Source organism: Calypte anna, chromosome 3 (assembly GCF_003957555.1).
Source record: "Calypte anna isolate BGI_N300 chromosome 3, bCalAnn1_v1.p, whole genome shotgun sequence".
Lineage (NCBI taxonomy): Eukaryota > Metazoa > Chordata > Aves > Apodiformes > Trochilidae > Calypte > Calypte anna.
In genome coordinates this window covers 3,709,184-3,736,022 of record NC_044246.1, presented here as the reverse complement: position 1 = coordinate 3,736,022, position 26,839 = coordinate 3,709,184, and the positions used below count along the sequence as shown (strand labels likewise).

The following is a 26,839-nucleotide window of genomic DNA, read 5'->3' as shown; positions in this document are numbered from 1 at the left end:
AAGCGTTGGTGCCGTGGGTTCTGCCGGAACTTTGGGCCGAACCGAACCGAGGCGGGGCTGGTCATGGAGGCGAAAAAGATGAGCCTGCCGCGGGGCCCTGAGAACCTGTGCTTTGATAAGGATGAGTTCATGAAGGTGGGGGTGGAGCTGAGGGTGGGCAGTGTGGGCGCCGGGGGCTGTGAGGAGGGGGGGGGGGGGGAGGAATCCCGAACCTCTCGGGTCGGGATCTTTCGGGTTTTCTGCTGAGTTGAAGCCCCTGGAGGAATGCGGGACGTGTCCCTGAAAGGGGGATCGAGGTGGGCTCGGGACAAGGCCCGGGAGTGACTCCAGGAAGGGAGAGGCTGAGGGGCAGGAGCTGCCGAGGATGGAGGTTGGGAAGTGTTGGAGCAGGTTACAGAATCCTAGAATTGGCTGGGTTGGAAGGGACCTCAGAGATCATCAAGTCCAACCCTTGATCCACTCCCGCTGCAGTTCCCAGCCCATGGCACTCAGTGCCACATCCAGGCTCTTTGGAAAGATCTCCAGACACGGAGAATCCACTACTTCCCTGGGCAGCCCATTCCAATGCCTGATCACCCTCTCCAGAAAGAAATTCCTTCTCATCTCCAACCTAAACCTCCCCTGGCACAACTTGAGACCTTTTGTGCCCTCTTGTCTTGCTGAGAGTTGCCTGGGAAAAGAGCCCAACCCCCCCCTGGCTCCAACCTCCTTTCAGGGAGTTGGAGAGAGTGATGAGGTCTCCCCTGAGCCTCCTCCAGCATCAACACCCCCAGCTCCCTCAGCCCTTCCTCACAGGACTTGTGCTGGATCCCTTCCCAGCCTCCTTGCTCTTCTCTGGACCTGCTCCAGCACCTCAATCTCCTTCCTGAACTTCCTGAGGGGCCCAGAACTGGACACAGGACTCAAGCTGTGGCCTCCCCAGAGCTGAGCACAGGGGCAGGATCCCTTCCCTGCTGGCCACAAATGTCCAGAGAAGAGCAAGGAGGCTGTGAAGGGATCCAGCACAAGTCCTGTGAGGAACGGCTGAGGGAGCTGGGGGTGTTGAGGCTGGAGAAGAGGAGGCTCAGGGGAGACCTCATCACTCTCTCCAACTCCCTGAAAGGAGGTTGGAGCCAGGGGGGGGTTGGGCTCTTTTCCCAGGCAGATATCAGTAGGACCAGAGATGGGCTTAAGCTCTGCCAGGGCAGGGTTAGGTTGGATATTAAGAAGAAATTCTTTCCAGAGAGGGTGATCAGGCATTGGTGCTGTCCAGGGAGGGGGTGGATTCTCCATCCCTGGAGGTTTTTAAGAAGAGACTGGATGTGGCACTGAGTGCCATGGGCTGGGAACCACGGGGGGAGTTGATCACGGGTTGGATCTGATGATCCCAGTCGTCCTTTCCAACACAAATAATTCTGGGATTCTGTGAAGTGGGTGATCTGAGTGTCTCTGTGTGGAGCTGGAGGCTGCAGCTCACCCTCTGGGATCAGCCCCCAGCCCTGCTTCCTCCAAGTCATCCCCCCTGCCTGCTTTAAAGCCAAGCTGCAGATGGATTGATAGGCAGCATTCAGGCCTCAGTGATTAGAGAGCTTGAAGAAGGTCACACTTCATACTGTAGCTTCATTCTGTATTTCAACTTCTGTTTGGGTTTTTAAAGTGTGTGCAGAGAATCTACAACCTTGTGTTTGGGAGAGCTGCTCTTTCAGTGCTCTGACCCACCACATGATGCTTTTCTGAGATTAAAAACCAAGATTTGGGAACACTGAAAACCACTCTCTTAAGCAGCCTTTTTAATTCCCTGGTATTTCTGTTAGTCAGCTCAGTAACAAATGGAATTCTTCACTCTGGAGGTGGCAGGGGGTGTTGTTTTGCTTTGAACTTTCTAGCTACACCCTTACCTCTTTCCTGTTTTGCTTTTCAGCCCGATTTTGATGTTGATCACTTTGTATCAGACTGCAGGAAACGTGTGCAGTTGGAAGAGCTCAGGGAAGATCTGGAGCTCTATTACAAACTCCTGAAAACTGCCATGGTAGAACTCATAAACAAGGACTATGCAGATTTTGTGAATCTCTCAACAAACCTAGTAAGTCTTATTAACCTGGACTGTGTAGTTGAGGCTTCACATCCTTCTGTGGGATCCTTATTTTGGTTTGTTTCTGGTTTGTCTTTTGGCATTATTATATTTAAGACATCTTAAACTGTGACCTGAAACTGAAAGGCTGTTCTTGTAGGATATACCTACTGTGCAGGATTGCTGTTGGTCAGTAGTAAATGTTTTGAGTGTCAGGGTTTAACACTGGCCTGGCAGTTAAACTTAAACAGACACTCTCTGTTAATCTCTCTCTCCTCCTTGATGAAGAAAGGAGAGAGAATAAGGGAGAGAGACTGATGGGTTGGGAACTAAACTACACAGCTTTAATGAAACAGGAATGATAAATAGGAAAAATGACTAAATCTATACAAATATACAGGAAAATGGATCCCCCGCTCCTCCCCCCTTTTCCCCCAGTAACTCTCACGTCACCCCCGAGGCTGCAGGGCAGCCCTGGGAAAGTCCAGGCTGGAATCCTGGGGTCAGCAGCAGTTGGAGCTGGAGGCAGGAACACACAGATATGGGCTGGGATGGATCAGGAGCACAGGCAGAGGAAGGGATGGAATCCTTCCAGGATGCTGGGTGAAGGAAGAGAAGCAGGAAGAGAGGCAGCTAGAGAGGCAGCTAAAGAGGCAGGAAGAGAAGCAAAATCCGGAAAATCCCTCAAATTTATCCTGAGTATGAGGTGTATGGGATGGAATCCTCTGTTTGGTCAATTCTGGCATCTATCTTGTCTGTTCCTCCCCAAAGGAGGCTGCAGGTGGGACCTCTTTATCCTCTTGGATGGTAAAATGTTTTCCTCAGAGCTGAGCAGTGTCCTTGGCTCTGCACACCAGGCTCCAGCAGTAACTATAAACATGGAGTGTTATCAGTCCTAGAAGCACACACTGTCTGAGAAACTTGCTGTTCATTTCAGCAACTACTTAAAGAGACTCAGCTGATAGCAAAAATACAAGACAGAGAATCACCTTTATCCTGGCCCAAACCAGGACATTTGAGTATAAGCTTTTTGTCTTTAAAAAATCAGTTCATTAGGAAGTTTGACTCAAAAAACCATTTAAAAAAAAAAAAAAGCCTGTTAGTAGTTGTGAAATTGAAGGAAACAAAACATTAAAATTGAAAAGCCAGCCTACAAATGAGAACATTTTGAGAGATTCCATTAGGAACCTTGAATCTTTTATGTAGTCACTGTATCTTAAGTCACTATATCTTAAAAAAGCCCCACTACTTGACAGAGAATTTTACTCACTTTCCTGTTAAAATGCCTTGATCCCTGTGTATCCAGTCCTTTTACTCCAGGTTCCAGTTTTTAGGTTCAAAGTGTGAGATTTCACATTTTTATTGGAAGAAAAACTCCCACAGGTCAAAGTTTTCCATCATTCTTGAGCCTGTGTGTGACAAGGAGTCTGAGATCTTTATTCCTCTGTTTCAGGCAACAGATTTGTGCTTTGCTCTTAAACCTGGAGACCATAAGGGAGATAAATAATTTCTCTTTTAAACATCTGTAAAATGATAGGACTTGTCAGTAATTCACATGTGAACTTATAAAAAAAAAAAAAATCATAACTGTTTTTATGGTAATTTCTTTAGGTTGGCATGGACAAGGCCCTGAATCAGCTTTCAGTACCCTTGGGACAATTAAGGGAAGAAGTTATGGTATGCTCAAAGGAAATGTTATACACAGCTTGGTAAAATTCAGCTAAGTTAGGATGTAGAGAATTGTTTTTATTAATGTTAAGAGTTACCATAATAAACTTCTCTTTGAAAACTGGCTTTTTGGAGCAGGAGGAGAGGCATTGTGTTTTCAAGCAGTTCTGCTGGCAGTAAATTGACATTTTCTCTGGTGCATTTAACAAAGAGCTAAAGGATTTCTTCAATTACTTAAAGATTTCTTAAAGGATTTCTTAAATTCCTTAATTTCTTAAATCTTTAAAATTTCTTGCATGGACTAGACAAGCATGAGGTGAAATATTGAGCTGGTTTATTATTTGAATAACTTAAAGATGGCACTAAATAAATCAGATGCGACACTAAGGGGTTTTTTACTCAGCCCTGTGCTGCAACTATGGATCACCCTGCTGGAAGTTGGATGTATTCTGACTTTTTATTCTGCATTCTGACTTTTCCATGGTGATTTTGGTATTTAGTGAAGGGCATTTTTTACTCATCTTGGCAGGTGGTTCAGAGGGAGAGGTTTCCTGCAGAAATCTGCCTTCAAACTATCTTAACCTTGGTACTAAACCAGAAAATAAGATCACAGCATAGAAAAATGTAGATAATGGGAAAATGCTACTTGTAAATCAGATTTCACTTCCATTTCAAGACAAAAAATCATATTTTATTGCTGCTTTCTGAGTGAAAGGTGCTTTGTTCTTGTTAGGGACTAAAAAACCAGTTTGAAATAATACCTGTGGTAGCAGTACTTTCAGAGCAGGTTATGCTTTCTGTTACTTAGTCTTATTTCTTTTTTTTTCTTTTTTTTCTCCTCAGTTAGATGATGTATTTTAACTTTTACTTGTGCTCTATTCTTGTGAATCTGTCTCCTGGTTTTAGATTTTGGAATTCAAGTTTTTTTAAAAGCTTTAGGTGAGAAGCCAGCTTCTCATCCTGCTTCTTCTCTCTCCCAGAGTCTGAAGTCATGCATCAGTGAAGGGATTCAGGCTGTAGATGACAGAATGACCAAACAGGAAGATATCAGAAGGAAAAAGGTACAACAAACAAATTATTGCTTTGCACTGATCCTCAATTATGAAACTTTTGGTTTTGCCTTTAGCTTGAGAATATAAAATTTTGAAAGTTTTAGGCTGCCTGGATGCACACTGCAGGATTTTGTGCAGAATGTTGACTGAAGCTTTGTCAGACTTTGTTTACAGTCTGAAGTTTGTCAAAAATTATTATTTTCTTTTATTTCATCTCCCAGAACCATCTCTGTAGGGTTTGGCTGGCTTTTTTTTAGCTAGTTACTCCTGTTTCTGCTTCTAGTAGTACATAAACTTGCTTATTATTAATATAATTGAAATACAGCTGATAAATTTCTATATGAAGGGCAGGAAATAAAATTTGTCTTTGTGCTTAATTTGATGGAAAAACCAAAAACAACTCTTCTAGATCTGTGACAAACATTGGGACAGTTTATGGACTTACATGAGCAATACTTCAGCTGAGACATGACTTGAGTATTAAGATGGGGAGAGACAAATAAAGCCCAGAAAAAAAAACCAAAAACCAAAACCTAGCCTAAAAACCAAACCAAAACAATACTCAAAACCATCCAAAATGTCTTCAGGGTTGTTATGTAAATTGAGAGTGGGATCAAACATGAAAAATCTTTCTTTAATTACAGATGTGTGTCCTGAGACTTATTCATGTTATTCAGTCTGTTGAGAAGATTGAGAAGATTCTGCATTCCCAGGGCACTAAAGAATTGTCCTCATTAGAGGGAAACAGGTAAAAATATGTAAATGTTCAGGTTTGTTTGTAATTGATGGGACTAAATAAATCTGTCAGGGCCTGGCAATTAAACTGAGTGAGAGATGCTCTCTATTAATCTTCTCTCTCCTCCTTGATAAAGAAAGGAGAGAGAATAAGGGAGAGAGACTGATGGGTTGGAAACTAAACTACACAGCTTTAATGAAACAGGAATGATAAATAGGAAAAATGACTAAATCTATACAAATATACAGGAAAATGGAAACCACATTCCTCCCCCTTTCCCCCAATAACTCTCACGTCAGCACCGAGGCTGCAGGGCAGCCCTGGGAAAGTCCAGGCTGGAATCCTGGGGTCAGCAGCAGTTGGAGCTGGAGGCAGGAACACACAGATATGGGCTGGGATGGATCAGGAGCACAGGCAGAGGAAGGGATGGAATCCTCCCAGGATGCCGGGTGAAGGAAGGGAAGCAGGAAAGGCAGGAAGGGCAGGAGCTGGAAGCTGGAAGCAGGAAATCTGGCTTGGCCCTCGTAATCCCTCAGATTTATCGCTGAGTATGAGGTGTATGGGATGGAATCCTCTGTTTGGGTCCAATTCTGGCATCTCTCTTGTCTGTTCCTCCCCAAAGGAGGCTGCAGGTGGGACCTCTTTATTCCTTCTGGAGGGGTAAATGTTCCTCAGAGCTGAGCAGTGTCCTTGGCTCTGCACACCAGGGCTCCAGCAGTAACTATAAACATCAAGTGTTATCAGTCCTAGAAAGCACACACTGTCTGAGAACTTGCTGTTAATTTCAGCAAGTGCAACTACTCAAAAGAGACTCAGCTAAAAGCAAAAGTACAAGACAGAAAATCCCCTTTATCCTTGCCCAAACCAGGACAATGTCAGGGTATTGGTCGTAGATGAATTTACAAACATTAGTATGTCCCTTCAGAACTGTAAGTCTGGTGGAACATGTGGCTTTATTTAGTATTTTCTCAGTTTTCTGCAAAGTGTTCATTCACAGAATTTGTTTAGATTAAACTGCAAAAAATAAGGGGGAGGGCATTATCTGTCTGCTGCAGGTGAAAGTGAGGTGATTTGAAAGGATCTCACTGTTATTGCCGTTGTATCATCTCTCTTCCAGCCCACTTTAACTGGACAGGTTTTAGAGAGAATTGCCACAGAATTTAATCAACTCCAGTTTCATGCAGTACAAAGCAAAGGAATGCCCCTTTTGGAACAAAGTGAGACCAGTAAGTATAGCTAAAACCCTCTAGCATCAAGCAAAAACCAATGTAATGTTAGAAAAATGCCTGTTTCTGCAGAATTTAATTGAATTAATTTATGGGGGAAATGTCAAGAGGTCATTTTTATGAGGTGACAAGAAGCATTGCTTCTCCTGGGGGTTTATGGGTTTTTTGCTAACATTTTAGGGTAAATTCTTTAGAGTAAGAGCAGGCAATACAACAGATATTTTTGTCTTGGCCTTGTTCTAGAGATTTATGTTGGTTTTGTCAGCTGGAGTGTACAGTAAATATAAATGAAATGTGCTTCAGAGTGGCTGCCTTGAATATTTTTTTGTCTTTTGATGGGATTTGCTGCCTGGGTTGGTAGTTTGATCTCCCTGATATCCTCTTTGTGATAACTCTGCTGTCAAAGATGAATTGACTTTTTTTTTCCTTTTATCCATTCACTGTAAGAGAGAGCAGGTGAAGAGTGGTGCTTAATAATGTGAAGATGGAAATGGGGCAGGGCTGACATTTTTGATGGCTTTTTGGCATCATTTGTCATTTTTTGATGGCTTTTGAGCTGGGGTGTCAGTTCTTAGTTCCTGTTTTTTACCACCTTTGTCTGTGGGCAGTGCAAAATATGTTTCAGCTCAAGACTTCCTTAGCACCCTCTTGATCTCTGGGCACTTTACAAGACTTCTGACTGCTGATTTATCAAACACAGCAACAAAGCTACAAGCAACAGGGTAATATTTATAATTGGGAGGATCTTTACTTCATTTTGTGGCTTCCCTAATGATGTTTGCCAAGTCTTCTGGCCTCTACCTGTTGTTGCTAAGGGTCACCAGATCTCAGCTTTCATGACTGTGGCTGTTTTAAGAATCATTTGGGGATGAATGGGCACAATATGGCATGAAAAAGGCCAAAGGGAAAAAAAAAATCACTTTTAATCACAGCTACCAATTTAATTAATGCATGCTGCTGAACTTGCTTTAAATACAGTTTTAAGGGACCATCTTGGGCCACAAGTATGTCTGGAGGTAGCATAGCAATTAGGTGGATCAGAGTGGAAGAGATGTTGCAAGAGCTGAGGAAAAATGATCTGGAAATGGGAGAATCTGTTCGCTGAAGCAGCTGTTGGCAGAAGCCAGAAGGAATATCATGATTTTTTATTATTTTTTTTTTTCCCAGTTAAACTCAGTGTCTTTGGTTTGCAGTAACGAGACAAAAGTGCTAGGAACACACTTCCATTTTATTTTTGATACGAAGGGGTAAATGTCACAGTTGTTATCCCTGGTAACTTCTGAAGCATTTTTGTGTTATCACAACACACTGGTTCAGGTGAACAAGGAACAATGACTGACCTATTTCTTCAGCTTAGAGGGAGAGACCTCAGGTAAGTTACCATGGAATTACAACATACAGAGGAAGCTAATTGCCTTTTAGCCATATCACAATAAATACTTGATGTAAACACACCACTTAAGCTCGTGTTCCTGCTCACTGAGTGCAGACATTTAGGAATTTATCAAAAATTTGCCCCTTTCAGATGGAATCAGAAAGCCGGATTAGGCATCTCTGGAAGATCTTCAGCAATGACAATCCAGGCTTTGCTTGTGGTTTTAATACTGTGTTTGCTTTCCCTTCCCAGAGGATAGCTGGGATAACATCCATGTTGCAGCAGTCTCTGGAAGGGCTGCTCTTGGAAGGCCTCCAATCTTCCAACGTCGATATCATCCGGCACTGCTCCGCACTTACGCTACAATCGACAAAACACGAGATGCAGAGGCCCTTAGTGGGCAAGTGCTGTGAAACCTTATATAGATGAGGTGAGAGAAATCAAGAATCCCTAAGAAATGAATTTTCTTTCTGCTGGTTCTCTTGGCTGTGCAACTCTTGCTGCTGCCCATCAAATGGTTCCTCAGCTTTTTGTTTTATGTCGCGCTGCTTGTTCGTGTTATTCTTCTGGCCTGAACAGCTTACACCAGGATTTTGTGTCTTTTTGTTGGAGTTAATGATAATGGAATCCCCCCCCAAAAAAAAAGGTTTAGATAGTAACCTCCCACAATACTATAACAGCAAGTCAGTCAGCTGTGCTCAGTTTTTCTCTATGTCAGCATAGCTGCAGTTGCCAGCGGTGGCCAGGCAAGGTCCAAGGAAGTGATCTGCCCCTGTACCAGCAAACTGGTGAGGCCACAGCTTGAGTCCTGTGTCCAGTTCTGGGCCCCCTCATTTAGGAGGAGATTGAGGTGCTGGAGCAGGTCCAAAGGAGGGCAACTGGGCTGGTGAAGGGACTGGAGCACATATCCTATGAGGAGAGGCTGAGGGAGCTGGGGGTTGAGGCTGGAGAAGAGGAGGCTCAGGAGACCTCATCACTCTCTCCAACTCCCTGAAAGGAGGTTGGAGCCAGGGGGGGTTGGGCTCTTTTCCCAGGCAACTCTCAGCAAGACAAGAGGGCACAAAAGGTCTCAAGTTGTGCCAGGGGAGGTTTAGGTTGGAGATGAGAAAGAATTTCTTTCTGGAGAGGGTGATCAGGCATTGGAATGGGCTGCCCAGGGAAGTAGTGGATTCTCCGTGTCTGGAGATATTTCCAAAGAGCCTGGATGTGGCACTGAGTGCCATGGGCTGGGAACTGCAGCGGGAGTGGATCAAGGGTTGGACTTGATGATCTCTGAGGTCCCTTCCAACCCAGCCAATTCTATGATTAGCTTTTGCCACTCACCCATTTTAACTCCACAGACTTTTTCAGGGACAGTGATGCATGCAGTGTGGGGAGCAGACATGGGGGGTAATATTCAAAAGCAAGAAACTCATTTCCATTCTTGTGGCCATTCAGTCTTGCCAGCTAGAGTGCTGCATTAAAGGAAGTAATAATTCCAGCTGGCAAGTTTATACTTGGAAACTATAACCTAAAAAAAGTGACTTAGGCAGTACCTGGGTATAGTTAGGAGTTTTGAGGGAGCATCATGGTATTTCATACTCACTTTTCTAACACCTAACAATGGCTCTGCCTGGCAGGTGATTGTGGAACAGTATGTTCAGTCTCATCCTAATGGCCTTCAGGCTATGTACAACAGGCTGTTGGAGTTTGTTCCTCATCACTGCCGTCTCTTGAGAGAAGTAACAGGAGGAGCTATCTCAAGGTAAGGATCTTGGGGGTTTCTTTCAGTCACAGCAAGGATCATACACTTCTGAAATGCTTTGCAGAATCAGCTTCCATGCACAAACAACTTCTCTGGTCTTCCCTGAAGATTTCTAGTCAAGTTTGATTTCTTCCTCACATCTGTGTTTTTCAAAACAAAGCAGTGAACAAACTTTCTTGGTGCTGCAGCCCAGACCTTCAGAGGAATCCTGTATTTCAGTGGTAGAATTGAGTACTCTTCATAGTACTGTGTGTCAGATACCTTGTATTTTTTTAAATCCACTTCACCCAAAGAAAAGGGCATGGCAAAGCTGCTTAAAAAATGTAATTTCAAAAGTTATTGGATTGTTAAGTGTACATCAGCAAGGTGGGGGTGATCCCCAGAGGTTTTACTGATTTATTGCATGTACTGGAACTACAGGTTTAATTGATTTCCATAGTGCTTCCACTGTCTTCTCTGAAAGTGCTGAATTCCTTTTGCAATTAAATTGCCTGTTTTGAAGCTTAAATAATTCAGGTCTACTGAATTGTATCCATTTATTCATCTGTTTGCAGTCTGGTTAATATAGTAGAGTGCTGCAATTAGCATAACTGCAGATGTAGCCCTTGAGGACTGCAGAATTACTTTTCTAATTAGTCATCCACTGCTGAGCTTTTTATTACTCCTAAGTTTTACTAACATTTCAATTCTTTTAATCTCTCAGCAAATTTTAATCTTTTTTCTTAATAATGGAACATTTTAACTCCGTGCTGTGGTGCACTGAACTAGAATTAAATGCTTGTGTCTCTCCTGCTCTCAATTTATAAGATTTCATAATCAAGGTATCTTGATTTCATAATCTTTTGCTTCAAAGCCCAATATTGTGTGGAAACATAGATTGGAACAATTGTGAAAAAAATCTGCTTCTTTCCATAACTGTTACTTGGAACCTCTTCAAATCTGGTGCTGCTAGAACTGGAAGCACACAAGTAGAGCACAGGAGTTCTCCACTGAAATGTTCTCATTTTCCAGAACACACTTGCAAAATAGATAACTGATAAAATTTTAAAAGACTGAGAGTTATAAAAAAATAACTTCCATTTTTTGAGACCTGGGGGATTTGATGTGAAACCTGGAAAGAGGATTGGTTTAAGGGAATCAGCAGAAGTGTAAAAACACATCATGGCTTTTGTCTGCATTGCAGTGTGTGTCTCTTTAGTTATCCCTTCCCCCTTACACAAGCCTGGTGGGGAGCTATAACAATGCAATAATTGCAATTTTTTTTCAGTGAAAAGGCAGACATTGTGCCTGGCTATGATTTCCTGGTGAACTCAGTCTGGCCAGAAATTGTACGTGGTTTAGAAGAGAAATTGCCATCACTGTTCAACCCTGGGAACCCAGATGTATTTCATGAGGTAATTAATTTAGGTTTTTTCTATTTGGAATTCCTTTGATACACATAAGAACTGAATGAGTTATGTTCAACTGTTTTCCCTGCTGCTTTTGTGTGCACTGATGTTGTTGCATGGCTTAGAAGAGGAGGTTACCTCAATTTACTTGGCTTAATTTTCATTGGAATTAATTCTTCCCTCAAGTTTGTCAGGAAAGCTCATGCAGAAGTTACTGGAAGCCACTTGGTCATGTGAATTAAGGCTCAATACTTGTTTTTAAAGTAGATTTTCTCTCTTAGTTGTGTAATTGTAGCATAAATGAAGGCAGGAGTGGACAACTCCAGTGTTCACCCAAGACTGGGACTTCTGTTAGGTGGGGCTGTCATGGTAACTAAATACCTGGGTTACAACTTGCCATATACTGTGAGAAGGTTAAAAAAAATCCTTGTTTTAGCATTTACTCTCTTACAGTAATGTAGGCTATGCTGTGATTAGAAACACAAATTAGCAAAGAAATAAAAATACTTGGGAGAAGCATGGTAGTGTTTGAAACATGAAAGTATTTTCTCTTTATAAAATAAAGTACTTGTCTCTCATGTGTTTTCAACACTGCCAGTGCTGCTTGTAAGCCAAACTTTTTTTCATTGCAGAGAGGTGGGTTTTGACTGTAGCTGCTTTTTAATTTTAAATTGATTTGAAATTGGTTTGTGTAAACTTTGTGTTCTGTTAGCAGGGTCTATTTTGTGTGAAATAACATTTTTATGCACTGGTTTGCCCCTGGTTTTCACTTTAGTGTTTGGCTTTCTACTTTGTGTATGTTTTAATTTATTATTTTGTTATTTTCAGGGTTTCATAGGGTACCATTGAGAGTAAGCCCACAGTGCATTTCAGGATTAATGTAGCTTCTCCTTGCTTGCAACTGACTTAATACTACTTGTAAACATCTTATTAGAAATACACACTGGATCAAGTTAGTTTATCTGAAATTGTTTGAAGTTCTGCAAATCTTTGATATCTGCAAAACCATTCTGTAGGGAAACAGTTCTAGAACTTCTGATGATACAAAAAAAATACTGTACTTTCATTCTCATGTGTGTTTGGTTATTTGTACTTCTGGGTTTTGTTTCTGCTTCTTTGTTGTATCCCTTTGTCTTCTGAGACTGCTCTGAGTGCTCCCTTTTCCTGCAGAAGTACACCACAAGTATGGATTTTGTGGGGAAATTTGAAAGACAGTGTGGCTCCCAGGCCAGTGTCAAACGTTTAAGATCTCATCCCTCCTACCACAGCTTTAACAACAAATGGAATTTGCCTGTGTATTTTCAAATCAGGTTGGTAATAATGGTTTTTGTGCACTCTTTCAAAACAGAGTTCAGTGACAGCAAGGTAGTCAATGCTCAGTGTGTCACTTGATGAATAATAGTGGAAGTCAAACCAAGAATTTAATTATTAAATTGAGAAAGTGTTTTATTTCCTTCAGCAATGTAGCAAAATTAAGGAAGTGATTCTGCCCCTGTGCTCAGCTCTGGGGAGGCCACAGCTTGAGTCCTGTGTCCAGTTCTGGGCCCTCAGGAAGTTCAGGAAGGAGATTGAGGTGCTGGAGCAGGTCCAGAGAAGAGCAAGGAGGCTGTGAAGGGATCCAGCACAAGTGCTGTGAGGAAGGGCTGAGGGAGCTGGGGGTGTTGAGGCTGGAGAAGAGGAGGCTCAGGGAGACCTCATCACTCTCTCCAACTCCTGAAAGGAGGTTGGAGCCAGGGGGGGTTGGGCTCTTTTCCCAGGCAACTCTCAGCAAGACAAGAGGGCACAAAAGGTCTCAAGTTGTGCCAGGGGAGGTTTAGGTTGGAGATGAGAAAGAATTTCTTTCTGGAGAGGGTGATCAGGCATTGGAATGGGCTGCCCAGGGAAGTAGTGGATTCTCCGTGTCTGGAGATCTTTCCAAAGAGCCTGGATGTGGCACTGAGTGCCATGGGCTGGGAACTGCAGCGGGAGTGGATCAAGGGTTGGACTTGATGATCTCTGAGGTCCCTTCCAACCCAGCCAATTCTAGGATTCTATGAAACTCACAGCCAGCTACTCCTGACCATGCACTGTGGTGTTGTTACACTGAATTGGATCTGCTACTCATCAAACTTTGAAGAGCAGATGACACTTGGAATCTTGTTTCAAATTCTTTTTCTCCAGCATCTCTGGAGCTCAGCTGTATGTTGAAGGATGCTATTTCTGCAGATCCAGAGGAATACTATGAGGGAAGAAATCTTTCATCTTAGAAATAGAGTTCTAAGGTACAACTTGCAGCTTTTCCAGATGTAGCCATATTTCTGACATCATTTTGTCTGATAAGCTGGATCTTGTAGCAGTAATTTCCCAAAGATGGCTCAACTCTTCCTCTTTCCTGAGGAGTTAAATAGGAAATTTTAGCTTACTTTTCCAGCAGGTCTGCTGTAGCTGGAGTATTATTACCTCTTGCAGATCCTGCAGCTAGAAGAGAGCAGAGAGACCCAAGAAAGCCCTATTTTAGATCTAGTAATGCTGGAATTTTAATGAAAGGAAGAAAACAGAAGCTTTAGCTTTAAAAATCCTTGGTTAGAAATGGCTGCAGTAGCAATGCTGACTTCACAGCCTAAGTGTTGGTGGAAATGTAGCCATTAGAAACCTTTTAGCAGATGTGGCTCATTAATGGGTCTGTGAGTCTGCCCCTTTTATTTCAAAGTGCAACTTTTCTCCTAAAGGACCACTTGATAAAACTTTGATACTTGTGCTCATAAAATGGAAAAGAAGCTTCAGCTTTTTCTTTCTGCTCAAAAACTTTCCTTCCCATTTGGTATTTTGAGCTGACTTTAAAAAAAGCTTTAAAAAAATAATTTTCCTTTAATCCAAGATTACAGTAAATGCCATAGTGCACTGTTTTGATAAATGGTTGGCTAACTGCAGCTTCACCATATTATTCCTATATATTGGAACAACTTTTGGAAGTGCCCATGGATTCCTTAGTGTGCAACTGTGACAATAATGCAGCATTTTCCTTCTGATTGGGGAATCTCTGTATGTTAATATCCTGAAGTCATACAGGATTTTTATTGAAGCATTAGCTCACACTGAGACATTTGTTGTTAAGTTTGCTGGGTTTTATCTCTTCCAATCACACAAATTGCCCAGAACAATCAGGCCTCACTAAAACCTTTACAAATGATCCTTTGAGGAACAGATGGATGTGCAGGCATTTCTTCTGTACCAGTGCTGGCACAAACAGCCCCAGTAACTCTTTCCTGTGACATTGGAACTGTAGTTGAACCCCACACTGGGAAAATTCTTTTCCTATTTAAGAAACATTCAGCAAAAATTACATCCCTATTAAAAACCTGATTCCATTCTTCAATCCTTTTCACCCTAAGACTTAAAAGATGTTGCTGTGGTGCAGTCCTGGGGCCTTGAGCAACCTGATCTAATGGGAGGTATTCTTGCCCCATGGCAGAGGGTTGGAACTGGATGATCGTAAGGTCCCTTCCACCCCAAACCCATTCCCATGATTCTCTGGCAGGAATAGAGTTTGAAGCTATTGTCACCAATATTTCTAACGTTTGTTTAGTTGACTGGAGTCCCTTAGGAGTCCTGACAAGAAAAAGCTAAGTGGGCCCCTGTTCTGATCTTGAATGACAAGGAAGGAAGGCCTTTAGGAGTCCTACAGTGTCATAATTAGGAAGTCCTGATTGAGGTCTCACATTACTGAGATCACACCCACAGTAGAAAGGGAAAACCAGTGAACAGAAGCCTTCTGTAGGGGCTTCAAATGATAGCTTGTTTCATCATTGGGAGGGAAAACACAGTTAAGAAGATTTTCTGGGAATTATGACAGTTTTTAGGTGAGGGAAATGCTATGTTGTGTATCTAATATGAATTAAACTGTGGAAAAATAGGAGAGGCTAAATATTATTTTTGCTGTTATAATATTTTCTTTTTTAACTTTTTTTTCAAGGGTGAATTTTTTTAAAGGGGGTCAAGGAATTCTCTGAGGAACTATTGATTTTTATTAGGTACAGGTTGTTTTGCAGGACCTTATATGGCACTGTTCATTAGCAAAACATGTAGAAAGCTGCAGCCTCCAGTGTCAGGTGAAATATCTGAAGGTCAGCTAAAGCAAATATATGAGGATGTGTTCACTTTTAGTTGAAAAAACAGTAACAAACCAAAAAACTTCACTCCTTAAAAGAGCTAAGGGGTTGACACCCTATGAGCTATCATTTTGATAATGTTTGCAAACCAGGACTTAAATAATTTCCCAAGTATAAGATACAGGCAGGTAGGTATATATCTGCATGTAAAATGGCAAAAGTTCTCTTTCCAGTGTTTGAATGTGTGGTCTGCTTTATATTCTGATTTATTTGGGCAAGAATAACCCATGTTTAAAATCTATACCACTGGAAACAAACACTGAAAAAAATGTTTAGGCATCATTTAAGCAGGTTCTTGAGCTTGTAATAACCAGAACTTTTCTCTCTCTCAGATTCAGAGGAAAATAGCAGGGGCCTTAGAGGAAGCACTTTTCAGATACACTAGAGGAAGCACCAGGGTGAGTTTTTATTGCAAAAAAATCATTTCTCTATTGTTAAGTGTGCAACATAGCAGTGGGGTTACTGTGCTGTCTAGTGAGTATTTAGGAACATGCACCCCTGGGGTTCACTTGGGCCTTTACTGCTTTCTGATGGACTGATTAAACCAATAGAACATTTTTATAGAGAAAATAAAATCAGAACTGTTCAGGTCAGCACTTTACTTGCTAAAATATTCCCTTTGGCAGCAACTCTTGATATATTTGTGGAACTATCTCATCAGAGCAACTAAACTGGCATCTTGCATCCTCTGAGTGACAGCTGAGAGGCTATGCTGGGTTATCAGGGCATCTTTTTCTGAATTTTTTTAGGATGATGTAAAGGCAAAACCCAGCTGTCTGCTGGCAGCATTTAGACTTGCTGTGGTATTGGTGTCTGCTCCAAAAACATACATTGATTTCTGAGCAAATGAGGAGGTGTGCACAGGAAGGATTGGAGTGGAAGGGAAAACCTGGTATATTTGTAACCAAAAAAAAAAAAAAATCAACCCTTCAGTTTGCATAAGTAAATTGTCAGGGTTTAACACTGGCCTGGCAAGTAAACCGAGTACCAGACACTCTATTAATCTCTCTCTCCTCCTTGATAAAGAGAGGAGAGATAATAAGGGAGAGAGACTGATGGGTTGGAAACTAAACTACACAGCTTTAATGAAACAGGAATGAAAAAAGGAAAGTTTCCTAAATCTATACAAATATACAGGAAAATGGATCCCACGTTCCTCCCCCCCGCTTTTCCCCCAACTAACTCTCCAGTCACCACCGAGCCTGCAGGCAGCCCTGGGAAAGTCCAGGCTGGAAATCCTGGGGTCAGCAGCAGTTGGAGCTGGAGCAAGGAACACACAGATATGGGCTGGGATGGATCAGGAGCACAGGCAGAGGAAGGGATGGAATCCTCCCAGGATGCCGGGTGAAGGAAGGGAAGCAGGAAAGGCAGCGAAGGGCAGGGAGCTGGAAGCTGGAAGTAGGAAATCAGGAATCTGGCTTGGCCCTCGTGATGCCTCAGATTTATCCCCTGAGTATAGTGTATGGGATGGAATCCTTCTGTTTGGGTCAATTCTGGCATCTACTCTTGTCTGTTCCTCCCCAAAGGAGGGCTGCATGTGGGATTCTTTTACTCCTCCTGGAGGGTAGAAATGTTCCTCAGAGCTGAGCAGTGTCCTGGCTCTGCACACCAGGCTCTAGCAGTAACTAGAAACATGGAGTGTTATCAATCCTAGAAGCACACACCCTGTCTGAGAAACTTGCTGTTAATTTCAGCAAATGCAGCTACTTAAAGAGACTCAGCTAAAAGCAAAGTACAAGACAGAAAATCACCTTTATCCTGGCCCAAACCAGGACAGTAAATACTTAAGAAGAAGGCAGCTAAGAGCAACATAAGTATCTGTGTCTCTGTGTGTATATGTACACATATGATTCAGAAGATGACAAGGAGAAAAAATCCCAATGGAGACAAAATACATAAATCCTCCCACTTCAAGGTATCTTGCAGAAGAAAGTTTTTGAGCTCTCAAAATGGATGCCACAAAATGTTAGTGCATGAGCTGCTTTAAAATCCATTTAGATATGGATTTTTTCCACTGTTTCAAAAACCACTTCTGGCAGATCCCTCCTGCAGTCTGACTGGGAGAGGAGCAGTAGCTTAGTGCTAAGGAGGGAATATTACAGTTATGGATGGCAAACATGGCTAAAATAACTTCTTCACTGGACAACCAAAAGTTGTACTGCAAATATTATCTCCTGAAGTGGACTCTTTGGCCAAGCTGTGCCTTTGTTGCAGGTGAATTCTCATTTGTTGCTTTTGTCTGCACAGCTCTGGCAAAACTGAGTGGAATTTGAAATATAAAGCAGTGAAGAGGAAAGGCTGATGTGGCACTGAGTGCCATGTGGTAGTGTTAGGTCATAGGCTGGACTTGATCATCTCAGAGGTCTTTTCCAGCTCAATAATTCTGTGAAGAGCTAATATTTTAAAGGTTTATTTCAGACAATGCTTAATAAATCCTCTCTTGCATCTTTTTCAAAGACTTAGGGTATTTTTTTCTTTTTTTTTTAATCTCAGTTAATGTACTTACAGTGATGTTACATCTTTTAAAAATGCCTCTGTCTCCTTATTTTTAGCTGGCAGCTCATACTGTCTTTTGGCCACTCACATGGTCTGGATGAGTCTTCTGAAGTGTTGGTCAGATCAGATGTTTTTACCTTTATTAGCTCACCGTTTGTGGAAACTCAGCCTGCAGATCTTGGCACGTTACTCTGTGTTCATCAGGGAGGTAAGAGAGCAGCAGGCTTCTGGCTTTGGTGATTGGCTATGGCCATCACTTAGAGACCTTTTGAAGCTTTGTGTGTGACCTCTTTTTAAGTGCTTTTTCCCCTGAATTTATCAGGAATGCTTTCAACCTCTCAATGAATTTGCTTCCTAAAAAGTGTCACTGCAAAATATTGTTAACCACAAACACCAGTACTGCTGTGGTGTTCCTGTCTGATGGGTGCCAGGGCTCTGTTTCCACCTATGTTTAAGGCAGCGCTACAGGCTGGGGACAGAGTGGTTGGAGAGCAGCCAGACAGAGAGGGACCTGGGAGTCTGCATTGACAGGAAGGTGACCATGAGCCAGCAGTGTGCCCAGGTGGCCAAGAAGGCCAATGGCATCCTGGGCTGGCTCAGGAACAGCGTGGCCAGCAGGTCCAGGGAAGGGATTCTGCCCCTGTGCTCAGCTCTGGGGAGGCCACAGCTTGAGTCCTGTGTCCAGTTCGGGCCCCTCAGGAAGTTCAGGAAGGGAGATTGAGGTGCTGGAGCAGGTCCAGAGAAGAGCAAGGAGGCTGTGAAGGGATCCAGCACAAGTTGCTGTGAGGAAGGGCTGAGGGAGCTGGGGGTGTTGAGGCTGGAGAACGAGGAGGCTCAGGGAGAACCTCATCACTCTCTCCAACTCCCTGAAAGGAGGTTGGAGCCAGGGGGGGGTTGGGCTCTTTTCCCAGGCAACTTTCAACAAGACAAGAGGGCACAAAAGGTCTCAAGTTGTGCCAGGGAGGTTTAGGTTGGAGATGAGAAAGAATTTCTTTCTGGAGAGGGTGATCAGGCATTGGAATGGCTGCCCAGGGAAGTAGTGGATTCTCCGTGTCTGGAGATATTTCCAAAGAGCCGGAGTGGCACTGAGTGCCATGGCTGGGAACTGCAGCGGAGTGGGATCAAGGGTTGGACTTGATGATCTCTGAGTCCCTTCCCAACCCAGCCAGTTCTAGGATCTTGAAGTTGTCACAATTCTTCTGCTTTGTTCTTTTGAATGTTTACTTATTGATACAGTGAATGTGGTTGGGAACTGAGCCAGGTAAAATAACCCTGAAAAAATCCAAACAGAAACAAAAAAACAAATAAAACCCCATAAGCAAACAAAAAAAAGGAGGTGTGAGTTAATCAGATCAGTTGCTCAGCATCAGGGCTGTTAAAACTGGAGTTTATGTGGGCAGCTGACTCAGCATCAGTGATTTCCTGCTTCTGAGCATGAGAGGTTGTGCTTTGCTCCTCTGCTCCCTGCTCCTAAGGTCATACAAGTTTCCCCCTCGTTCTTACATGACAGAATAATTAGGATTTAAAGGGGCTTCTGGAGGTCATCTGGTCCAATGCCTGCTGAGAACAGAGCCAGCTTTGAAAAGGTTGTGCAGAGCCTTTTCAAGTTGAATTTTTAATTCTTCAAAGGATTTCATGCTTCTCTGGGAACCCTTGGTCCAACAAATGACCACTTTTCCTCCTATAACTGGCCAGAATTTCCCCTGGAGCAGTCAGGTCCCATTGCCTCTTACTCTATCACTGTACCTCAAGGAGAAAGCTGATTGTATTTTCTGTGTAGGGTGCTCCCCCTTAGGTAGTTTGAGGACAGAAGTAAGGTCGTCACTTTTAACCTTTTCCTCAGGACTCTCAGCTAACTGGTCATGAAAAAGTCCTGCTAAAAACCAGAGTGAAAACAGGGCAGTTGATGAAGTAGCAGGAGGGCTTGAAAGGTGTTTAAATTTCATTTAGGAATGCTAATACCTAATGCTGAGAACTCAGAAAATCCTTTACACCCTCTGTTTCTCCACCTGTTGCTAGGGTTCACATCTCAATTTGATGTTTCAGGTTTCTGTAAAGGCACCATATTCCCAGTGAGAATATGAAGGAAAGCAAAAAATCTGTGCCTGGTAGTAAAAAGCGAATCTTCTGGAAGCCTCAACCCTGGTGAGGAGCAAGGGAATGGGTCCTCTCCAGAAAGTCAGCCCCACTGCCTTCTGTACCAGCACCCAGCTGGGTATGTTGCTGCAGATCTGGACAAACTCCAGGATCAGGTTTGTGCTGTGGGACTTAAGGATCTCATTGGATCTGTGGCACAATATTGTTGGCCATCTTGTTAAGGACATTCAGTTGTTTAAAATAAAATTACCATAAAGCTTTTTTTTTTTTTCTTAAATGGAGTAGTCTGGTACAGGAAAATGTCACCTGAAGTAAAATAGTCTGCTCTGTGCTGAGTTCGGAATGGCAGATTACAGCAGAAACCTCTTCAGGTTTAAACTATTTTTATCAGTAGTACCTGATTAACCTCTAAAATAACATGTTCTCCTCATTTTTTGGAGCAAAGCATCACTTGCCAGAGTTTACCTTTGCTAGCAAAATCTGGTGCAGCTTGAGCGTGGTGCAATATTCGCTTTAATACTACTGTTCCTTTTAAATGTTTATTGCTTTTAGTCTTTGAGGTTGAAAAAATACTTGCACTAATGATCCAGATTCTTGAAAAGAAGATGGATTGACCTGTATTTCTTCCAGTATGGATGACTTCCTGTGTATTTTTGGTCAATAAGATTGGAAATTTCTCCCATTTATGAAGTTTTAAGTTGCATCTGGGCTGATAATATTTTGTTAAACTGAAATTATCTCCTCTAAGGGCAATATTAAGGTAGGGATTAGTACAAAGGCTTTTTCATTCCTGTGAATATTGTATTCTTTTAGTGCTGTTTTCTTCATAAATGCAGGAAAAGAATACAGAAAAAGCTGAAGGTGTCTTCTGATGCACAGGAAACTTGCAGAATGTTAGAAAAAGTAATGAATAATTTGTAACATTGGCAATATCTCTTTTGGGTTTTTTTCCTACAGATTCCTGAAATCTTAGAGATGTTAAACCAAAACTTGAAACTGATTGGCTTCAAGAATATAGCTTGCGTTGCAGGGTAAAACTGAGAGGCAGAATTCAGTCCCTTCCCCCTTCTGCCAACCAAACAAAATCAGCTTTTACAGACAGTTTCATTACTTAAAATGAAAAATCTGATTCAAGCCCCCTTTCTGGACTGGTAATACTGAAAAAAAAAGTGAACCTGGACAATGTTGCTTTTTCCTTTTGTTCTTTCCTTCCTCTACCTGTCCTTTCTGCTTGAGTCTGGGTGATGCTACAGGAGATGTTTTTAACTGGTTGGTGTGGATTTATTCAGCAAGCACCCTGTGCTTGACACCTGGGAGGAGGAAGTGAGGCTTTGGGATGATGAGGAGCATGCACATAATTTAGGTTGTGATTTGGGCAGGTAGCTCAGTTTAAATCCAGCTTTTTAACTTCAATAGGAGCTTTGGAAGACCAAAGATTCTTTATTCAGCCTGCATGCCTACCTTTGAATAACAGGATTATCCAGGAGCTCAGTGAGTCTCCTTCACTTACCTGAAGAGTGCTCTGGAAGTTCCAAGATTATACAGGAGAACCAATAAGGTCAGTGCTGTTGCTGGTGAAAATATAATTTTTGCTAGGAAGTTGACAGGCAGTGGTACATCATGAGTTCTTCAGGCCATAAACCCTAAGATGGAGTGCAGCTGAGGGGGGCCTCTCTGGGGGGAATGACCACTTTCTTGCTGTGCCAAGGAGCTTCCTCTTGGTGAGCTAGCTGCTTGGATTTATGTAAAGAGTTATTTTGTTTAGAAGGGAACAATATGAGAGTGGCTGAAGAGAGTAATTTGTCAAGAAACTAATTAAAGTAATGATGAAACATGGTACCAAGAGATTGATTGGCTGGGTCTTGGCTTCTTCTTCTCCTGTGGTTTGCCTTTAGCAGTCTGCAGAGTTTGTGTTGGCAGCATTCAGGCTACAGAAATTAATTTGAGTAAGACGCTGCATCCTTGCCTAATTTGAACACAGCTGGCAGACTGGAGTGGGCAAACCCCATTGTTTGTGGGGTGGTTTGGGTTGGGGAAGGGAGGGGGAGGGCTGGACATGACACAGTTGCCTTGGCTTATCAAAATCAAAGCCACGTCCCTGGCTATCACAGGAGAACCTTGCTACCCCCAGCAGTGCTGGAAGGAAGAATGTAGAGCTGTTCTGTCTGGTTTTTTTAAAGGTATTAATTTGGGTTTGGGGTGAGCTGGAGAGGGAAATTCTTTCCTAAGGGAGTAAGTCTGTTACTTCAGTTATATAGGGTTTCTCACAATCTTAGTTTTAAGGACCTGCTTAATCAGAAACTGTATTTTAAATGGAGAAACAACCTCAGGGCTAATTAATTCATCTATTTAATAACAAGATTATTCTGTCTTAAGACAGTGCTTTTACTTAAGAGAAGAGTAGAGCAAAGTGGCTAAGTCCAAGGAGGGTGAAAACCCCAAAGACTTAACTGCTTGGTTCAGTTGTCTGAAAGCAAAAGGGAGTAATCTGTTACTTCAGTTATTATCAGGGTTTCTCACAATCTTAGTTTTAAGGACCTGCTCAATCAGAAATTGTATTTTAAAAGGAGAAACAAATAAAAGGAGAAACAAACAAAATCAGGGGCTAATAAATTATCTATTTAGTAACAAGATTACTCTGTCTTTAACACAGAATTGCTTTTACTTAAAGTAGAACAAAGTGGCTAAGTCCAAGGAGGGTGAAACCCCAACCAAACCCAGACTGCTTAATTCAGTTGTCTGAAAGCAGAATCTGGATATTTAAGGAGGTGCCAAAACAAAGCTATGGGACCTGCCCACCCTTTTGTTTAGTTGGGTTGCTAGATTAAGCTCTCTGCTCCATGAGTGAAGCTGCATTTCTGTCTTGGACATCAGTCTGACTGGTTTTATGTGGTGTGAAGCCTGAGCTGATAGAGAGAGTGAGACAGCTTGGTAGAGAAGGTGCAGTATTACAATCATGATTCTTAGTGTTTTTTATACATTTGGTTTTTCAGCAGAATGCAGAATTAGGCATGAAGACAGGAACTGGATGTGCCAGAGACACTTTTTGCTTGCCAGTTTCTAAGATTTGGAACTCTTAAAAGGTTAATGAAGTATTTCAGGTGTCAGGGGATTCTGTGTACCTGAGGAAGTATTTATTGCTTTCCAATACACAGAATTCACCCAAGCTGTGTGTGGATTGTCCATGGAGAGATGAAGCATTCTGCAATCACAGAGAGGATAGTGAGGGGGGATGCTGGTTATCCCAAGAGCATTCTTCTGAAAAATATACTGATGGAGCAAAGCCTTCAGTTTATGAAATATGGGTAGAAAAACAGGAGGTATTTTAACAGAGATTTAATAGGCTGTTGTGGACACTGATTCTGCTTAGGTGTCTCTGAAAGCAGAGTGAGCAGAAAGTGTGTTCAGATCCTGTCCTGATAGTAGAAATGGCATCTCTCCAAAAAGCTTGGTCATTTTGAGCTTGTTCTATATTAAATCACACTGTATAACACTGCTGAATGATTCTGTATTTTTGTTGTCACCTCTGCATTGATATATCATGAATGGAATATAATCTTTTGCTCAGTACAGCCTTAGCATTTTATAAGTGCTAGAATTGAGTGTTTTAATTACTGCTTCTTTTCCCCCACCTTGTTTCTCTGTCTCTACCAGGAGGTGCCAACTAAAGCTTCCCCTTATGTTGAGAGTGCTCTGAAACCCTTCTACAGACTGCAGAATGAGTACAAAGATAGATTGAAGCAGCCCATGATTCAGGAGTGGTTGGAAGGTGCCCTCTCTGAAAGCACACAGAAGTAAGAGAACCACACAGAACATTCTTTGGTTAAAAATCCCAGTGTCCATTTTAAAAACCAAAACATTATGAATTAACACAACACAAGAAGAATATATTCCTCTTTTGGCAGGGTTTACTTCTTCAGATTTACTCTGATGTTGTGTATTCTACAGATAAAAAGCAGGGCAGGGAATCCAGAGGCCTTCCTTCTGCTCCAGTCTGTGCAAACCATGGCATCTGAGAATTTATTTAGTTCTAGTAATGCAACAGTCAATTAAAAACTTGCATTTTGTCTTAGAATTGGTGTGAGATCTCCTGTTATTTTCACCCTGAACAGTGGATCCAGTTTTTAAAAAAAAAACTTGTGTTTCTATTTCTTTGGACTCTTTAAATGTAATGTTATCCGAACTTTTGGGTGGTTTAAAAAAACAAACCACTTTGGGTTGTTTTAGCTCTTAGCTATTCTCAACAATTTGCTGTCCTGCCATGTGTAACTATTTATATTGATATTATAACCTTCCCATTTAGGTTGGGATTGTCAATCCATGAGGCTTTTTGAAATTTTATTGATAAGTTGATTAATTTAACTTGTTTGATTCTGTCCTTTCCTCAGTCTGGATCCTGGTATGTGCAAGTTGCTGCTTATTCCACCTAAATTATTTCTGACTGTGCAATTTTTTTCAGTGTCTGAGGCTGTTTGTAAAAGGAATTCACTTAGAGCTCTGCTGGTTGCAAACAGAGGCTGATTCAAACACTAGAATTAATGATGGAAATACTGATTAATTGATATTAATGGAAACATAAGTAGCTTCCTACCATGAAAACCACTCCTCCCAGCCACCCTCCAGAATTGTCCTTAGGGCCAGTGATCTCCTGCTGTGTACAAAGTGGGCTTTTCAGTAAAAGTGTCATTTTTTTTTTCTTTTCTCACTAATCTTCTTTAATTCAGGTATTATGAAACTGTATCCTGATGTGCTAAGTTCTGTCAAGAAAATGGAAGAGAGCCTAAAAAGATTGAAGCAAGCCAGAAAAAACTGCAGCTTCCAACCCTGTTGGTACAAATGGGGGCATGAGTGATGATAACAAAAATCCGACTGCAGTTGGCCTTGGATGTGGAATATTTGGAGACAAGTAAGTTATGAGTAACAAGTTTGTTTACTACTCCTGATGGTTTTGAAAGGGGTGAGATAGAGGAGGAAGGAGAAGCTTGACTTAGTTTTGTGGTCTGGAAGGCTTTGTTGGTGTGGTTTTGGTTGGTTGTTTTGTTGGTTTGGGGTTTTGGGGGAGTTTTTGGCTTTGTTTTTTTCACATCTTGATAGTGGAGGGGACTTGATCTTGGTGGTTGGAGATACCACTTGAGGATTGATGCTTTCCTCTCCTTTCTTAGACAAATTCCAAAGCTTGTAGTTCCTATTATTCAGAAATCAAGTACTGCTTTGTGCTTCAGAGCACAAATAAGGGAACACTGAGTGGACAGATCAGAGGGCAGGACCTTCCTTAGCTCTCAAGGAAACATCTTTAATAGTCCTGCTTTTTGTTTTTTCTTCTCTCTGGATATTTCTAGCCCTTGACTTAGTGCCTAGGTGAGGCCTGGTGAAGATGTGAACCTTGTTTATTGTGCTGCCTTACTCACCTTACTGATTCATCTTCCCAGTGCCAAATATGAAACCTTAAATAAGAAAATTCAATAAAAAGAAGAAGATTTTATATGAAATGTGTAATGTAGCTACACCCAGTTGTAATAAAGCAAACTGGTTTGTACTCATTTCATTCTGAAAATTACATATATAGAAATAAACAAACCTGCAAGTTCAGGTCTGTCTCACGAGTTGCCAGGCAGTTGTCATTCTGGTTTGTAAGCAGGTGCTGAAAGAGGCAGATAAAAGTCTGCCTGGATGTCAGCAGTGCTTTTCTCATGTTGGAAGGAAGAAAATTGGGTGAAAATATGGAAATCTTACTTAAGAGAACACTACTTGCAGGTTTGGGCTGGGGCTGGGCTTTGTTCTTGAATTCCAATTTCCTGCACCAACCATCACCACCATGTGAACTGGAGCTGAACAGGTAGAGATTACTCAGGATCATTTAGGAGCTTTTGTGGTACCTGCAAAACATCAGAGAGAGTCCCCAGCAGCAAACACCTTTTCAGAATAATTTCATTGTGGGTTTTATTTAGATCCAGATTATTTCTTTTTTCAGTGCACTCTTCATGATGATATTTTCCTAACTGTCAGGGGATTTCCTGGGTAAGCAACAACTCAATAGCAACCTCTCTATTTGCAGAGTTGTTTTCATGCCTCAGGAAATCCAAGCCTGGAAGCTTTGGCTCTTCCAGCCTATTGAAATGCTTTTACCATCATGCTCTTGGCTGTTCTTGGATGTTCTCATGTTTATCTTTAAAGTTTTGCCCAGAAACCTCATTTGGGGTTTGAAACAAGTTTCAATTGAAATCGATGCATTTAAAAACAAAGTTAACAGCCAAGTTTCTCTTCTTTTTTGGACTCTTTCACTGGGAAACTTCCAACTGGCTTTGGTTACAAGTTGCCTAGAAGATGGTGAAATATTTCCTGCAAGAAACTGCTTTGACTGGAAAAACTTCAGCAAAGTTGGATACAAATCATTTTTTTTATAGTGTGCACTAGATGCAGTTTTGGGGTTTTGCCACACCTGGATGCAGGACCAAGTGTGTGCTTTGCTGAATGCTTCAAGTGGAATAATCAATGAGCTTCTGATTAATGTTTCTTTCTAGATACAAAAGATGGGACTGGAAACAAGCCAGCATAAAAAAGCTTTTCAGCCCTTTCAGAAGCTGGTTCTGTCTGCCAAGGATCAGGCAGAGCAATCCTAGAGATTTTTGGAAGCATGTGATTGAAGATAATGGCCCTGAAAGAAAGAGAACTGGACTCTTCTTTACCAAGTAAGTAGCAATGAAGTGATTCCTGATGTCTCTTCAGCAACAAACCAGTGCAAGGTCTGTCCAGACAGGATTGTTTCACAAAAAAACTTGAGAATTCACCACAGTTTTCCATTATATGGAAAGCAATCAATTTTTAAACTTTCTACTTGAGAATAAAAGTGGAAGGAAAA

At 41.9% G+C, this 26,839-nt stretch overlaps 1 protein-coding gene across 1 annotated transcript; it reads left to right on the top strand.

Annotated features, from left to right (window-relative positions):
* On the top strand, window positions 1-26,839 carry COG2 (component of oligomeric golgi complex 2). Its single transcript, XM_030446975.1, is given in 28 exon segments — window positions 1-135; window positions 1,901-2,062; window positions 3,662-3,727; window positions 4,699-4,779; window positions 5,415-5,518; window position 6,192; window positions 6,624-6,719; window positions 6,721-6,732; window positions 8,360-8,453; window positions 8,456-8,512; window positions 8,515-8,537; window positions 9,727-9,851; window positions 11,119-11,245; window positions 12,410-12,553; window positions 15,726-15,758; window positions 15,760-15,782; window positions 17,938-18,099; window positions 19,942-20,002; window positions 20,004-20,135; window positions 20,938-21,011; window positions 21,398-21,474; window positions 21,477-21,538; window positions 23,635-23,774; window positions 24,705-24,723; window positions 24,725-24,784; window positions 24,786-24,839; window positions 24,841-24,897; window positions 26,502-26,839. Coding segments are annotated over 28 exon segments (2,217 nt in total). The 5' UTR covers window positions 1-63; the 3' UTR covers window positions 26,601-26,839.